General features: G+C 40.6%; 1 protein-coding gene across 2 annotated transcripts; it reads left to right on the forward strand.

Moving 5' to 3' along the window:
- Positions 1–1,919: 1,919 nt before the first annotated feature.
- IFIT2 (interferon induced protein with tetratricopeptide repeats 2) lies at positions 1,920–16,230 on the forward strand. 2 transcript variants are annotated; one of them, XM_023509647.1, is made up of 3 exons: positions 1,920–1,946; positions 12,038–12,184; positions 13,853–16,230. In XM_023509647.1, exons 2-3 carry the CDS (start codon positions 12,180–12,182, stop codon positions 15,264–15,266), a joined length of 1,419 nt encoding a protein of 472 aa, XP_023365415.1. In that variant the 5' UTR covers positions 1,920–1,946; positions 12,038–12,179; the 3' UTR covers positions 15,267–16,230. The 2 variants fall into 2 exon arrangements, with proteins under 2 accessions (XP_023365415.1, XP_012656799.2); XM_012801345.2 differs by lacking the exon at positions 1,920–1,946 and having other exon boundaries at positions 12,036–12,184.
- The last annotated feature ends 226 nt before the right edge of the window (positions 16,231–16,456 follow it).

A 16,456-nucleotide genomic window follows, 5' to 3' on the forward strand; every position in this document is an offset into this window, starting at 1 on the left:
AGACTGAAACTCAAGTAGTTTACTTGCCTTTTTCAACTTAAGAATTTGGGAAAACATCTCAGTCTGGAACCAGTTTAGAGTATAAATGTCAGTTTTAGAGAAGGCATTAGATTGAGGCAGGATGGATGATGATATCTGGCAATAAGTGCATCATTGAAATATGAAATCCAGTCCTCTGGCATGAACATCATAGGGCTAGCTACTCAGGATTGAACATACGTTCCCCACTTAGTGGTCCTGACTGAAAGGTATTTGACTTTGGCTCCTGGTCTCTATTAGAATCAACTGTTATGGTACTATTAGAGTTTTCTCTTTGGAGCTCCATGTGCTTTCACATACAGTCTCCATTGTCGCTATTGATAAAACAAGAGCTAAGCTTTGCTGCCCATTCCATAGAGATGGAAACAAAATAACAGAAATACTAGGTAACTTTCCCAGAACCTCTGACCCAAGCTGGTCTGAACCTGGAACTTGGTTCCAGGACATGGATTCATCAGATTTTAGAGTCATTGACAGTTATGCTGAGAAAGGTCTTTAAAGGCCTGAATGGGTTTGCAATCACCAGATGAGGGGGTTTTGATGCAGGAATGAAGAGGCTTGACACAAGTCTGTGTTGGTGTACTGAGAAACTTGGAGGATCCCTCCTGAGCTAAACTTGACTCCATTATTTATTACCATAAAGCAGGTAAAAGTAGTTAAAAGTGACTTATGAGACATCAGCACTAAAAAGGAGGAATATGGAAAGTATCAGACAGAATGTCCCCAAATTGTTTTTGCAAAACCTCAGACCTTAAGCAAGACCTCTTCCTCCAGCATCAAGAGACTTCTAGAATGTAGAGAATCTTCACCATAACCATTAGGGCTGGTATTCCCGCACCTCACAGAGACATTCTGTCTTGGAGACCAGTTTTCTGACCTCCTGCACGTACACAACTCACATGCCCGATTCACATGCCATTCTTGTAATTCTCTATATCTCTCAAGCAGGAAGCAAGTCTCATGCTTATAGATCAGGGCACAATTTCCCCTACAAAGGTTCATCCAGGCCAATGACTTTGTATCTCTGAGAATAAAACAGATTTGTTTTGCAATTTGTCTACTATCATAGACAGTTGGTGACAGAGCTAGGAACTAGAAGTGATACCCAAACCCATTCTGAACATAAATTAAAAACAGATACTCTTGCCACATCTATGATGTGCCAGGCAGTATTCTAAGAGCTTCATAGCCACTTAATGAATATGTGATACTATTCTCTTTACAGATAACGAATGGATGCAAGTCCACACAAATAGCAAATTAATTTTGGAGCTGAAACTGGAGCCCACATAGTGTAGATTCAGAGAGTTCTTGCACTTAAGTATCTCCGTGAAAAAGTGAGCTTCTAGAATCTGACAGACCTGGACTTCCCTCCTTAGGCATGCTGTTTAAGCTCTTTGAGTCTTCTCTTTCTCATCTGGTAAATGGCCATATCTCACATGGGTGTCAGATGGAGTAATTTAGATGAGTTCTATAAAACCCCAAGCAAAGATTCCCCATCAGTATTAGCCAGTAATATTACTATTAATTTGTCTAGTGATGACAACAGTTCTCCTGAAGCTACCCTAGCCTGGTGGTCTTTTTATATTTATACTTCTCTGATTGCTACCTTTCTGATCCTTCTAGTAAATTTTCCTCTACCTTGAACTTCTTTACAAATTTTTCCTCCAAAACATTCTGTCCCTGTTGAGTTCTCCCTCTCAAAATCTCTTTTTCCTCCAGCAGGAAACCAGTGTAGTTGAAAGTTAGTTGCACTTGCCAGGATACATTCATTTCGTATTTGCAAGTACACAGGAAGGTGCCCTTCAATGCCATTGTGGTCCGCTCCCTGAGGACTCTGCAGTCAGCTCAGGCTTTACCAGGACATTGCAGGACAGCAGTGCAGCCCTGCGGCCTGTCACCAGAAGGTAAAGAATTGTTTCTTGCATTGATGCTTTGCAATTGTGTTTAGTGCCTTTGAGAATCTCCAGGTAGATTTTTTTAAGTGCTGGACTTTGGCATCTGCTTCACTATTAATATATCTTAATCTAGAGAATAACTGTTTTGTTGTTAAGACAAGTATTTTAAACTTTGAGGCCCTTCCAGACTCACATGGGCTCTTCCTGACAGAAGCTCGTAGAAATCTTAACCAAGAGCTTAGCGAAGGGGGCTGGTGAATTGCTTATTTTCAGCAGTGAAAGATGCAAGTCTGGCAGAAATATTTTTACAAGCATTTGTTTTTCTGTTTCTTTATTGGAAAGGAAGTCAGAAGGGTGGAGCTGTTCATTAGAGGTTTTAAAGGAAGTGCATTTATTTATCAGAGCTCACTGATAAATATTGCCAGCCCCATTGAAGGACAGACTGCCTTGAGCTAACTCTTCTCTAAGGAGCCCCAGTCGGGCACCAACCCAGACTGCATCTCTATGGTCTTCTCAAAGCCTCCAGAGAAGATGAGCTAAATCAGGGCTGATTCCCACCTGGTTCCTCTGTTTCATTTTGAAACCTCAGTGAGCTTTTAAAAATGAAATGAAATAAAATGAACCAGATTCATAAAAGGTTTTTCTCAGGATACAAATATTGCAGGCACACTAAAGAAACTTTAGAAAAATATTAGCAAATATAGTATAAGGGGAATAATTCTTCTAATAATTCTTATATCATCAACCAGGCACAGAATATTTTGACTTGTGATATTTATGCACATATACCTTATAAAACAGATTCTTTCAAAAAAAGTTTCAAAGTTTAAGATGTATATTGCCTTTAGTTTCTTCTCATTTTTTCGCTTAATATATTGTGAGGGTTTTCTCATGCTGTTATTTTTCAATAACGTAACTATGAGAGCTTCATAATAACGTTGCAAAATGCAGAGGTACCATGACCCTCTTCTGTGCCCCTTTTCCATTGTTCTTGCCCTCTGTTTCCTTTCTTCTTCTTTCTTTATTTTTTTACTTTTGGTTTCCTTTCTTCTATCTTTCCTTCTTTCCCTTCCTCATCCCTTCTGTCAGGTGGGCAGTCTGTTCTCAGTTCTTGGTGTGCTCGTGGCCAAAAAATAACCAGACACACCAGTAGCAAGGCAAGCAAAAAGCCAAGGGTATTGGGCAAGGTAAGACATGTTCATCATGGACAATGAACAGGCCCCCAGTCATAACAGGAAGGCCTTGATTATGGTCTGGTTTCCCAGGAAACCCTCAACCAGAGCCCTGCACATGGCCTGGTGCCCAGGAGAGGCACTCAATATTTGCTGAGTGAATGAGTGACTAGAACTCCACTGATGACCAGTCCCATCTCCTTGCTCCTTAAACTCTAAAATAAATTTCCTATAAGTCAAAGCGTAAATCATAGAACTACTATAAGAATTCCTGAGAGAATTTTTTTAAATCTTAAGAGTCTGAAAGCTGTAAGCTTGAAACAGAACATAAGACAAACTATTAATAAATTCAACTGCATGCAAAACATATTTCATGGAAAAGACACCTAAACAACATCCAAAGACAAATGACAAACTAAATGATAATACAAGGTCTGACAATTAAGTTTGCAAACTCTTCCTGGAAAAAGTGCTACACACCTCATTGCTGAATGAGTCCTTCAAAGGACTCCCCTTGGGAAGCTCTGCACTGACACCAGCACCTAGCCCACTCTTCAGAGCAATTTTGGAACTCCTTCTCTGGAATGACCATCAGAGCTGTCATTGCTCAAGGTCTGACAATTAAGTTTGTAAACTTGTCACAGTGCTCTTACGTTGGCAGCACTATACTAACAACTCAGTAAGGTTTCATAGTCCTGGTGTATTAGTATCACACAGCTGGGTGTGTGTCAATGTGGGGCAGTGTCTTGCTAAGTGGTGTTCTTTATTGTTGCTGTGTATTTTTGTGTGCTGCACGACAATGACAGCTCTGATAGTCATTCCAGAAAAGGAGCTCCAGAAAAAAAGAATTCCAAAATTGCTTTGAAGGGTGAACGAAGTGGTGGCATTGGTGCCTACCTTCCTGAGGGGAGTACCTGGAAGATGAATGTCCTGATATTCAGCAATGAGGCATGTAGCATTTTTTTCTAAGATGACTTTGTGAATTTTGTTGTCTGACTTCACATTTCAACACATCACTAGGTAGCGTATTAATTTTCTTAATGTTGAAAGAGTTTCTGTACATCAGGAAGGTAAATTCAACCCAATGAAAAAATGTGCAAAGCTCAGGAAAACATAATGAAATACTTGTCAGTGTTACTCACATAAAGAACAGTACAAACCAACACTGCGTGTGAGACTATTTCAGGTCAGGAACGAAAGCACCTTTCCTGGGAGGATCCTAATGAGGGCGTGGATAAACAGGCTCTGTCATGCATTGCTGTGAAGATTATGAATTGTAGAGAAGGAGGGAATTTGTGAATGGTCATTGAGAGTACATGAATCTTTGCCCTGGCAATTCCACTCATATTTATTCCGTATTTGCACTTGGTGTTAGGGACAGGTAGGGAACAGTATGAGAAGGAAAAGAAAAGCAGACAATTGCTGAGACAATGAAAAGTTAGAAATTGCTGCGACAGAGGAAATGGACAGTTTCTTAGCTTAGACCCGAGCAGAGTAGGAAAGATAGGCTATTCTGGGCTACTTCAAAAATTGAACTAGCCAAGACTATGGTTAGAAAGTCTTGAAATTCAGGTACTGCTCAGCTCCTAACATCCCCACAGAGGGATTGACCAGTAGAACCTTTTATTTATTTTAATTTATTTTATTTATTTGAGACAGAGTCTTAACTATGTTGCCCTCAGTGCAGTGCCGTGGCATCATTAGCTCACAGCAACCTCTAACTCTTGGGCTTAAGAGATTCTCTTGCCTCAGCCTCCCGAGTAGCTGGGACTATAGGTACCTGCCACAATGCCCAACTATTTTTTTGTTGCAGTTGTCATTGCTGTTTAGCAGGCCTGGGCTGGGTTCGAACCCACCAGCCTTGGTATATGTGGCTGGCGCCCTAACCATGGAACTACAGGTGCCAAGCCCCTTTTTTTAACTTTTGAAACAGAGTCTCACTCTGTTGCCCCTGAGTAGAGTGCTGTGGCGTCACCATAGGTCACAGCAACCTCTAGCTCCTGGGCTCAAGAGATTCTCTTGCCTCAGCCTCTCGAGTAGCTGGGATAACAGGTGCAGCCACAAGGCTAGTTTTTTTTTCTATTTTTAGTAGAAATGGAGTCTCGCTCTTGCTCAGGCTGGTCTTGAACTCCTGAGCTCAAGCAATACATCGCCTCAGCCTCCCAGAGTGCTAGGATTATAGGCATGAGCCACCGTGCCCAGCCAGAACTTTTTAAAGAAGAAACTGGTCAGCATCCCATGATTAATCAATGCCCTATTAATACCTTTGCGACTTTCTAAAGGAGAAATTAGTTAAAAATAACACAGAGTCAGCTTGATCAGGACCTAGGCAAAAGAAAATTCATAGAATTAGAATTAACATTAGAAGTAGAACATTAGAACATTAGAAGTAGATGGAGCGGCTCGGCGCCTATAGCTCAACCGGCTAAGGCGCCAGCCACGTACACCTAAGGTGGCGGGTTCGAATCCCCAGCCCGGACCCGCCAAACAACAATGACGGCTGCAACCAAAAAATAGCCGGGCGTTGTGGCGGGCGCCTGTGGTCCCAGCTACTTGGGAGGTGGAGGCAGGAGACTCGCTTGAGCCCAGGAGTTGGAGGTTGCTGTGAGCGTGATGCCATGGCACTCTACCCAGGGGGACAGCTTGAGGCTCTGTCTCAAAAAAAAAAAAAAAAAAAAAGAAGTAGATGGAGCAAAGCTAGGAATTGGAGAATAAATACTAAGGAAAAAGTCTACAAGGAGTCCTTCCTCACTTGAGTGGAAGAGAGCCACACCCTCGTGCCAGGTGTGTATTATCTGCTTCTAAACTTAAGTATGTCTTATTTGCTCATAAACTTAAGTGTGTTCTATAAAATAAAACTTTGCTTACTGCCAGACACTACTGTGTAACTTCCTCTTTTTGTGCCAGTTCTGCTGCTGCTACTGGGTTTCCTTTATTGTTTTGCCAGTAGAGTCAAAGTGCTTTCAAATTTGAGGAACAGCTTGCTAGTGGCACCCAGAGAAAGCCTGAACCCGGGATGGGGTTTTCATAGCCCCCTGACATGTCTATGCAAAGATATACACATGGATTTTCCTAAGGCTTTGGTTATAACAACAAAGAACTAAAAAGAATTCCAAAGACTGAAAAGAATTCATTAGAGAACTCTCATTAATTCAATTTTAACATTCTATACATGGAATAGAATGCATCTATTGCAAAATATATATATATATATACTAATAAGTAATAAAATATATGCTAATACTAATAAGGCAGTTCTAAATGCAAAAATATAAAACTATCACCAAGGTTTATTTAAACATATGTTAGCAGTGCGTAAGTGTGCATAGCATGCTGACGTTGTTCAAAGGCAGGAAGAAAGAAGGAAAAGAGGAAAGGATAAAAGGGAGAAATAAAAAATATAGCACAAGTATTCACAGGATATTTTGGGAAGGAAATGTCCCCTCTGAGGTAGCCCATAGAGTGGATATGGAAAAAAGACATACTTTCAACAGTACATCTCTTTGAATTTTGTACCAATAGCATATATTAATATCACACAGTCACAACAAGTAGATAGTAAAACAAAATTTAAAACAAAGATGGTTAGATCAGAATGTTAGTGACCGACCAGCACAATGGCTCATGCCTATGATCCTAGCACTCTGGGAGGTGAAGTTGGGAGGATCACTGGAGTTCAGAAGTTTGAGACGAGCCTGCGTAAGAACGAGACCCCATGTCTACTAAAAATTGAAAAACTAGCTGGAAGTTGTGTCAGATGCCTGAAGTCCCAGGTACTCGGGAGGCAGGAGGTTTTTGCTCAAACCCAGGAGTTTGAGGTCGCTGTGAGCTATGATGATGCCAGGGCAACAGAGTGAGACTCTGCCTCAAAAAAAAAAAAAAAAATGTAAATGACTAAAAGAAGCTCCTGGAGCAGTGATTTTCAACTGGTGTGCTGTGGCACATTGTGCACCATTAGAGGATCTTAGGTGTGCCACAAAAATTTTTAAAGAGCATTAATAAAATTATTTTCAAAAGAAGTTCAAAGTGCAGTAAGTATTTTCTCTTTCTTTTACTCTTTTTTTTAATCAACATAATTTAAGTGTGCTGTGGAAGTTTAACTACAGGCTCAATTGTGCCATGAGATAAAAAAGATTAGAAAGCACTGTTAGAGGATGGAGACAGTGTTTGGAGAACAGTAGCAGGATGGTTCTAATCAGAGGGCAGAATCAAGGTCTAACTGAGAAACTTCCACGACCATCAGGATGGAGGGTCTTCAAAGTGCCTGTCCAACTGGACTGTATCATTGCTGAGGACTGGCTGCCTCTGAGATGCTTCCATGTTTCCTTTCTTCAATTGGGAGTGTTTATTATGGTTATCCTGCCACAATACACATGATATCATGGTATACAGGAGTTATCTAAGCTTATCTAGCCTTTGAGGATTTGTTTTTTTTTTGTTTTTTTTTTTTTACATCAGACCACAAGGAGTCACATCCAGACCATTGGGAAGGACAATGCATCACCCAGAGATCCCTGGCCATTACCTGGGTGCAATGATTGCTTTAACTCTGGATTGGCTCCCTTAGGAAAGGTCTGATTATGTGCTTTTTTGGGAAGAAGGATACACATAGTTACTTAAAGTTAGAGTAGGATACTATGATGGAAACAGTTCATGAGCCTCCTGATTCAGGGCTCCCCTTGCATAGTATGTCTGAAGCTATCACTGGGAAGGGGGTTTCCCAGCCAGGAGCTGCATTTCCCAACCTCCCCTTCTATCCAAGTGGGCCATGAACTAGCACCTCTTAGTGGAATATGAATGAAAGTGATGTATGTGACTTCCAGGAAAACATGGTTAAGAAGTGAGTCTTAGCTCTCAATTCTAGGCTCTAGACAAGGGGGTGATAGATACAAAGGATGGTAGAAATCTATATCCTCGAATCATTGCATACAGAACTTCCAATAGTCCAGGAACATCCATTTTGGACAATTGGGTGAGCAAGAAACAAGCCTCATTTACAGTATCATTTGTTTCTGAGCTTCTTTGTTATAGCAACTAGGCTTGTACTAGTTCAGGAGCTCTAGGAAAAATCAATACTTCTTCTTTTTAGAGTATATTTCCAAACCTTAATTTTTCCTACTTCTGAAATATTTTGAATCTGGGTTAAACTTTTTTATCTCGAATATCCCTCTGAATAAGTTTCATTTTTCTCAAAGTAGGAACAACACCAGGAGAGAGTTGGTTTCCTTTTTTGAATTTCTATTTCTCAATCACATTCTATATTCTCACACTAACCCAGCTACTAGGTCAGCTGATTCATAGGGCGTGGCCATACAGATTTCTGTAGGGTAAATTGGTATGTCTAGGTGTTTCAAAACACAGTGACCATGGCCACAATATTTCTCCATGCTTCTCCCCAGCTGTTACCTTTTTTGATGAGATTTCAAAATGTCTATCCAATAGTTTTCATGAATGCAAATTCAAATAAAAAAATCAAAGCAAACCCACAGTATTCCTATTTACCTACGTCAGACTTTTTAAAACACCTACCATACACTTCTAAAGGATAGAATAGAACTTATAAATAGAATTATAACTTGACCCTTTGGGGTAGGACTTAAAACTAAGGTTTGCCAACTGAGATAGGCTTAGCTGTGCATCCTAATTAAAGGGTAGAGGATTTTTAGAAAGCACAAACTTTACTTCTACCCTGCCCTAGGCAGAAAATTTCACAGTAAATAACTTACTTGAAGACTGAATAACTTACCTTAGCATTTTGGCTGGGGAACATGCTTCACTTGTTATCTATGTAATTTCCTAACCTCAAAGGCATCCAGTGCTATTATCTTTTTCCCCTTTGGGCTTATATTCATTATGACTCTTTTGTGATTAAGGGTATGAATTAGGAAAACACATTTCATTTATCATCACAAACCACTGTGGCTACACATTGTGATCTGGGGGTGCCTAATACTGCAGTGACATGTAGAGATTTAAAATGTCTTCTTAGAACTGAAAGTCACAGCCACAGAAATCAGGGGGAAAAAAGGCCTATAAATTAGAAAAAGAAAAGTAACATTGTTCCTTTTTGAAGGCAACATGATCTTATTATATCTAGAAAAATCAAAGGACTGCACCAGCAAATTCATAGAACTGTTAAACAAATTCAGTAAAGTTGCAGGACACAAAATCAACACAAAAAAGTCAGTAGCATTTCCATACTTTGACTATGAAATAGCTGAAAAAGAAAGCAAGGTGGCAATCCCATTTACAACAGCTACAAGAAAATAAAATACCTAGGAATAAGGCTGGGCATGGTGGCTCATGCCTATAATACTAGCACTCTGGGAGGTCAAGATGGGTGGATTGCTTGAGCTCAGGAGTTCAAGACTAGCCAAAGTAAGAGTAAGACCCTTATCTCTACTAAAAATAGAAAAATTGAGGCAAGATGATCAGTTGAGCCCAAGAACTTGAGGCTCCTGTGAGCTATAATGCCATGGCATTCTAGTCAGGGTGCCAGCGTGAGAATCTATCTAAAACAAACAAACAAACAAACCCCTAGGAATACACTGAACAAAGCAGGTAAAAGATCTCTAGTAGGGAAACTACAAAATATTGATGAAAGAAATTAAGGAGGACACAAATGGAAAGACTTTCCATACTCATAGATCGGAAGAATGAATACCTTTAAAATTATCATACTGCCCAGAGTAATCTATAAGTTCAATGCAATCTCTATCAAAATGCCAATGCCATTTTACACAGAAATAGAAAAAATAATCCTAAAATTTGTATGGAACCAAAAAAAAAAAAAAGAAGCTGGCTTTTATATTATTTTAGTAGAGATGGAGTATCACTCTTGCTCAGGCTGGTCTTGAACGCCTGTGCTCAAGTAATCCACCCACCTTGGCCTCTCAGAGTGCTAGGATTACAGGCATGAGCCACCTTGCCTGGCTGAGACAACTTCATGATTGGAGAAAATATTTGTAAATTACTCATCTGTCAAAGGACTAATACAAGGAACTCAGACATCTCAACAGTAAAATAATAATAATAATAATGGCATTAAAACTGGGCAAAAGACATGAGTAAACATTTCTTGAAAGAAGACATACAAATGGCCAACAGGTACATGAAAAAATGCCCAACGTCACTAACATTTGGGAAATACAAACTAAAACTACAAGGAAACATCATCTTATTCTAGTTAGAATGGCTATTATTAAAAAAGACAAAACATAACGGAACTCTTAAACACTGTTAGAAGGAATATAAATTAGTATAGCCATTATGGAAAACAATATGAAAAGCTCCCAAAAAAACTAACAATAAAATTACCATAGGATCTGGTGCTCCCAATACTGGATATATATATATATATATATATATATATATACACACACACACATGTATATTCAAAGGAAAGGAAATTAATCTGTCTAAGGGATCCTTGTACTCATGTGTTCATCACAGCACTGTTCACAATAGCAAAGATTGATAGGGAATCAACCTAAGTCAATAGACAAATGAATAAAGAAAATATGGTATATGTATACAATAGGATACTATTTGGCCATTAGCAAAGAATGAAATCATGTCATTTGCAGCAATATAGATAGAATTAGAGGTCATTATATTAAGTGAAATAGCCAGGAACAGAAACACAAATACCCCATGTTCTCATTCATATGTGGGAGCAAAAAGCTTTATCTCATGGACAGACAGAATAGAAAAATAGATATTAGAGATGGAATATAGTGAGCAAAGGGCCGTGGGGAGGAAAAGAACTTTGTTATGGGTACAAACATACAGTTAGGTAGAAGAGGTAAGTTCTGATGTTTGACAGCAGACTACAGTATGTTTAGCAACAATATTATGTATATTTTAAAGTAATTAGAAGAGAGGACTTAAAATGATACCAGCACGTAAAAATGATAAACACTCCAGGTGATGCATGCCCCAATTACCTTGAATTAATCATTATACATTTTTTAAAATTCTCATATGTACCCCCATACACGTGCAAATTACTATATATCAATAAAAGAGAGGAAAACGTTGTGGGGTTTGGGAAAGCCAAGAACACGGAGAGGTGTTGGAGACTGTCCGGTTTGGGTCATTAATCATGATGGACCACGGATTATCAGAGGAGACAAAGGTGTGGGAAAGGCAAAAGCATAAGCTTTTCCTCTGATTGCCTTGGTTAAATTATGAATTATCATAGAGCTGGACGTGGTGGCTACCCCTGTAATCCCCACACTCTGGGAGGGTGAGGTAGGTGTATTGTTTGAGCTCAGGAGTTTCTGACCAACCTAAGCAAGAGCGAGCCCCCCATTTCTACTAAAAATAGAAAAACCTCCATTGTGGGGGGTGCCTGTATTTCCAGCTACTCAGGAGGATGAGACAAGAGGATCTCTTGAGCCCAAAAGTTTGAGGTTACTGTGAGCTATGATGACCTCATGGCACCCTACCCAGGGTGAAAGAGTGAGACTCTGTCTCAAAAAATAATAAGAAGAAGAATTATCATGGAAACTAACATTTATTTATTAGGTACCAGGCATTATAAGGGCTTTCCATGTATTCTCTCATTTTATCCTCCCTGGATTATTCCCAATTCACAGTAGAAGAAACTATAGCAAAGATATCAAGTAATTTACCCTCGAGCAGTGGTTCTCAACCTGTGGGTCGCAACCCCTTGTTGACAATGAAAATACATTGCTGCATTAGGAAGGTTGAGACCCACTGCCTAGAGTTTCGCACCATATAAATAAAAGCTGATTTCAAATCTAGATAGAGTGCCATCAGAGCCCGTGCTTTTAATCCGGTATAGATGCATTTCATAACTGCTATTGGAATGCCTGCCAAGCAATGCGCAGGTATTACAGCAGAAAAGGAAACAGAAGTTAGGTAATTTCACTTCCAGTTTCTCTTTCTCTTTTGTAACGTCAGCTACAGGGAAACAAAAAGGAACCAGAAGCTGCTTGTGTATATAAGTCTCCGTAGCATTTACCCGGAGCAGAGGAGGGAGATTTCTAAAGAGCAGGCAGCCTGAATCCAGCTCTTCAGAGCCGCTGAGAATTGCACGGCAACCATGAGGTAAAGATTCAAGATTCTTCTTTTTTCCCTGATTAGCTGAATGTCTAGTCAATCTTATTCTCGAATGCAAATCCTAACCAGCCATCCTCCCAAGAAAAAGGCCAGTTTTATTTTAGTGCCTGTTTGAAGCCTTCCTAAGCTTCTCTCTGTGTGGGCTATAAATCTGTCTTAGCACTGCTGGTTATTTTCTCCTAAGCTATTGTCTGTGCCTCACACTGTCAGACTTCCCAAGAGCATCTCCAGAGCTGCTGCCCCGGGGGAGCTGGGTTGAGATCAGAAAGGGACGGCAGCAGAGAGAGATGTTCCCTCAGGCAGGTGCTTCATTTAAAGATGGGTCTGAGGGAATTTCTCTTGTGCACTGTCTCTCTGTTCTTACTCAAAAGGTTTAAGTTGGGAGCCTTTTAATCAAAATATTATTTAACAAAACATTTCTTTTCAGTAGAGATTGTAAAAGATATATTTGGAATAACAACCCCATTTCCTGCTAAAGTGAATTTTATTTTTAATGTTGTCATTCATCTCAGATTTTGCATGGGGGTTGATAAACTAAGAGAAAGATTTTCACCCCACAATTCCTCTGATTGGCTAGAGTTTTCATATCTGAAGTATGAATTGGAGATGCTTGGGGGGGCATAGTCTTCACCTCTAACATCCTCCCATATCCCAGAAACGTGAGATTTGACAGAGAAGAAGGGTTAGCTCATTGTGTAGGAAGGGAGCTTTCTATTCTGTCTAGGTGAAGTGACTGGACCTGGTTGCCTAAGACTCAGTCCTGGGAGTTCTGGAATCCAGGGATACTGGCCCCCATGTTTACTTCCCTATAAGACACATTACCTTTCTTTTACAGGGCTCCTGATCTCACTTCTTAAAATAGTTACCCTGCTATTCTGTATGTCTTCCTGATAGAAAAAAACTTTTTAAACTATTTACAGATTTCTGTTTCCATAGTAACCCAGGAGCTTTAGAACCCTTAGTCTTCCTAGAATTTTAGCATAGTCTTAGAATCATTCCTATAACAACACAGATGCTTCAGTTTTTCTTCGGGTTTTTTTTTTCTTTTTTTTTTTTTTTTTTAGATATTAGGACTTTCACAGGGCTTTACCTCTGTGCTCTTAAGACAGTGGTTCTCAGACCTGAGCATGCATAAGAATCACCTGGAGAATTTGTTGCAGACAAATTCCTGGGCTAGACTCTCCAGAGACTGAGACTTAGTGTTGTCACCCAACCTGGAGAGCCAATACACTTAGACAGTCAAGGTTGCAATGGAGAAAAAAGTTTAATTCTGCAGAGGACTTAATGGTGGGATGGGAGGAAGTGTCAAACACCTCCCCAAGAATTTGGCACAGATTTGGCAGTCCCTACAGAAACCTTCAAAAGCAGAGGGCAGAGCTGCCTAACAAAAACTGCTTCGTTCATGGAAACCTAGCCACAGATTCAAAAGAGTGCTCTGCCCTCTCCCTAACACTTGTGCTGCCTGTGGTCCCCAAATTCCCATTTCCTCATGCAGGAATTAACACATATGCCAAAATATAAAAAGGAAGAACAGGAGAGTTTGTTCCTTGATTAGCATGAACTCTTTAGGAGGGAGGGAATGTGGTTTGCCAGGCTCCCATTCCTTGACAGAGAAATCTTATCTCAAAGTGTCCATCTTTCTCGCTTTCTCCACAGTGAGACCACTGAGAGTTCCTTAGAGAGCAGCCTACAGCAACTGAAATGCCATTTCACCTGGAACATGTTAGAGGGAGAAAACTCCCTGGATGATTTTGAGGACAAAGTGTTTCACCGGTCCGAGTTTCAGAACAGTGAATTCAAAGCGACACTGTACAACATACAGGCCTACGTGAAGTACTGCAGAGGCCAGAGCGAAGCAGCCCTCGAATGCTTACGGCGAGCTGAAGGCTGCATCCAGCGAGAGCACGCTGGCCAGGCAGAAATCCGAAGCCTGGTGACCTGGGGAAACTACGCCTGGGTCTACCATCACATGGGCCGACTCTCAGAAGCTCAGCTGTATGTGGAGAAGGTGAAGCACGTCTGTGAGAAGTTTTCCAGTCCCTATAGAATTGAGAGTCCTGAGCTTGACTGTGAGGAAGCGTGGACACGGCTCAAGTGTGGAGGAAAGCAAAACGAAAGGGCAAAGATGTGTTTTGAGAAGGCTCTGGAAAAAAACCCAAAGAACCCAGAATTCACCTGCGGACTGGCGATCGTCAACTATCGTCTACATAACTGGCCGCCCTCTCAGAACTCCATTGACCCTCTGAGGCAAGCCATTCGGCTGAATCCTGACAACCAGTATGTCAAAGTCCTCCTGGCTCTGAAACTTCACCAGGTGAATGAAGAAGATGAAGGAGAGAGGTTAGTTGAAGAAGCCTTGGCAAAATCCCCAAGGCCAACAGATGTACTTCGCAGTGCCGCAAAGCTTTATCGAAGAAAAAATGACCCAGACCGAGCCATCCAACTGCTGAGAGAGGCTTTAGAATACATGCCAGGCAATGCCTATGTGCATTGCCACATTGGGTGCTGCTATAGGTCAAAAGTCCTTGAAAAAATGAAAGAAAGAAAGTACAGAATGTTTGGGGAAAGAGAGGAGTTGCTGGAACTAGTAGGACAAGCTGTGGCTCATTTGAAAATAGCTGATGAGATCAACGAAAATCTCTTTCATGTCTGTTCCTTCCTTGCCACCCTCCACGCTATAGCGGGTCAGTATGAAGAAGCAGAGTATTACTTCCAGAAAGAATTCAGCAAAGACCTTACTCCTGTTGCCAAACAAGTGCTCCATTTGCAGTATGGCAACTTTCAGCTGTTTCAGCTGAGGTGTGAAGACAAGGCCATCCACCACTTTATAGAAGGTGTGAAAATAAACCAGCAATCAAAAGAGAAAGAAAAGATCAAAAACAAGCTCCAAAAAATGGCCCAAATGCGGCTTTCCAAAAACAAAGCTGATTCTAAGGCTCTGCATATCCTGGCAGTCCTTCAGGAGCTGAATGAAAAAATGCAACCACCAAATGAAGACTCTGAGAGGGATTTGGACTCTGGAACCTTCAGACTTGCAGCATCTTCAGCTGAGCCAGGGAATGAGGAATAGAGACATAATGCCCATAGGGTTACTGCTGAAAGGGAGCTGAAACTCATCCACCAAATCAGTATTCCAAATATTTCACTGGTGATATGGCCTATGCATAGATTAAGACACTGACCATAGCCCTAGATCAGGGTGATGGGGAAACCTGCTGTGCCAGGCACTAACACCTGAGTTGCTGGATCATGGGGAAGTCCAGGGAGTTCTGGGAGAGGGACCAGATTGCAGGGTAGGTCCAGGGGCCTGGTGATGGGGTTATTTCCCAGTTGATCCCTTGAGTGCAGTTTGCACTGTAACGTTACCTCTGTCATCTTTGGTGGGGTGATGCCTTGGGCTTGTATCTGTGTTTATAGAAACCAGCCAGATTCTTCACGTGTAATACTGAGGTCCACTTTTGTATATTTTTCCATCCTTGGAGTCATTTTAGATCCCATAGAGGTTGATCCTGCACAGACACAATTTTCACCACACAATTAAATAATTTTTTTTTATAAGATGGAGACTTGCTGTGTTCAAAAGGCTTCAGGTGGTAAAAAACAGACAGAATGGGAGAATATCTTGGTGATGAAGGGCCCAATGAAAGGTTCTGAGACATGCCATTGATCATATATGGTGGGAAATTTGTGGTATCCTTGGGACAGTGGGGTTTTCTAAGTAGATACTGAATGGCCTAAATATCAAGGTTGGTTGAACCAAAATAGTCAGCTGACCCAGCATGAGACCTTCAGCCATGCTCTGGCCTGGAAAATGTTTGCCTGTTGAAACTACTTTACATATAAGTGCATATCAACATTCTTTTATTAAGCAATTCAAACACAGAAGGTCAATTTAATTAAAAATTGTAATTAGTGTAACAATGGCTTTCATGGTTTTTTTTGGTATTAAAATATTGTCTGCATTTGAGACCATCTGGGTACATGGTTTGAATTTCTGAATAAGTCATGTATTTCACTAATAAATAACTTAAATGTGGTGGAACATAAAGCTGTGGTCTGATTTATCTGAAATTTTGGCATACTTCATACCTTTCAGCCTCACTACTGATAAAATGTTACATAGCTATGAACTGGCTCCAAGTAATATAGGCAAGTCTAACATCATAAACAATGAATAGAAGAAAACTTATTTTCTACAGTCTTTAGAGTCCAGGACTAGAGGTGACACCTGCTCAGTGCCACACAAGCACTCTGCCCCAC

Source organism: Otolemur garnettii, unplaced genomic scaffold, assembly GCF_000181295.1.
Source record: "Otolemur garnettii isolate 467f Iridium unplaced genomic scaffold, OtoGar3 scaffold00008, whole genome shotgun sequence".
Taxonomy (NCBI): Eukaryota; Metazoa; Chordata; class Mammalia; order Primates; family Galagidae; genus Otolemur; species Otolemur garnettii.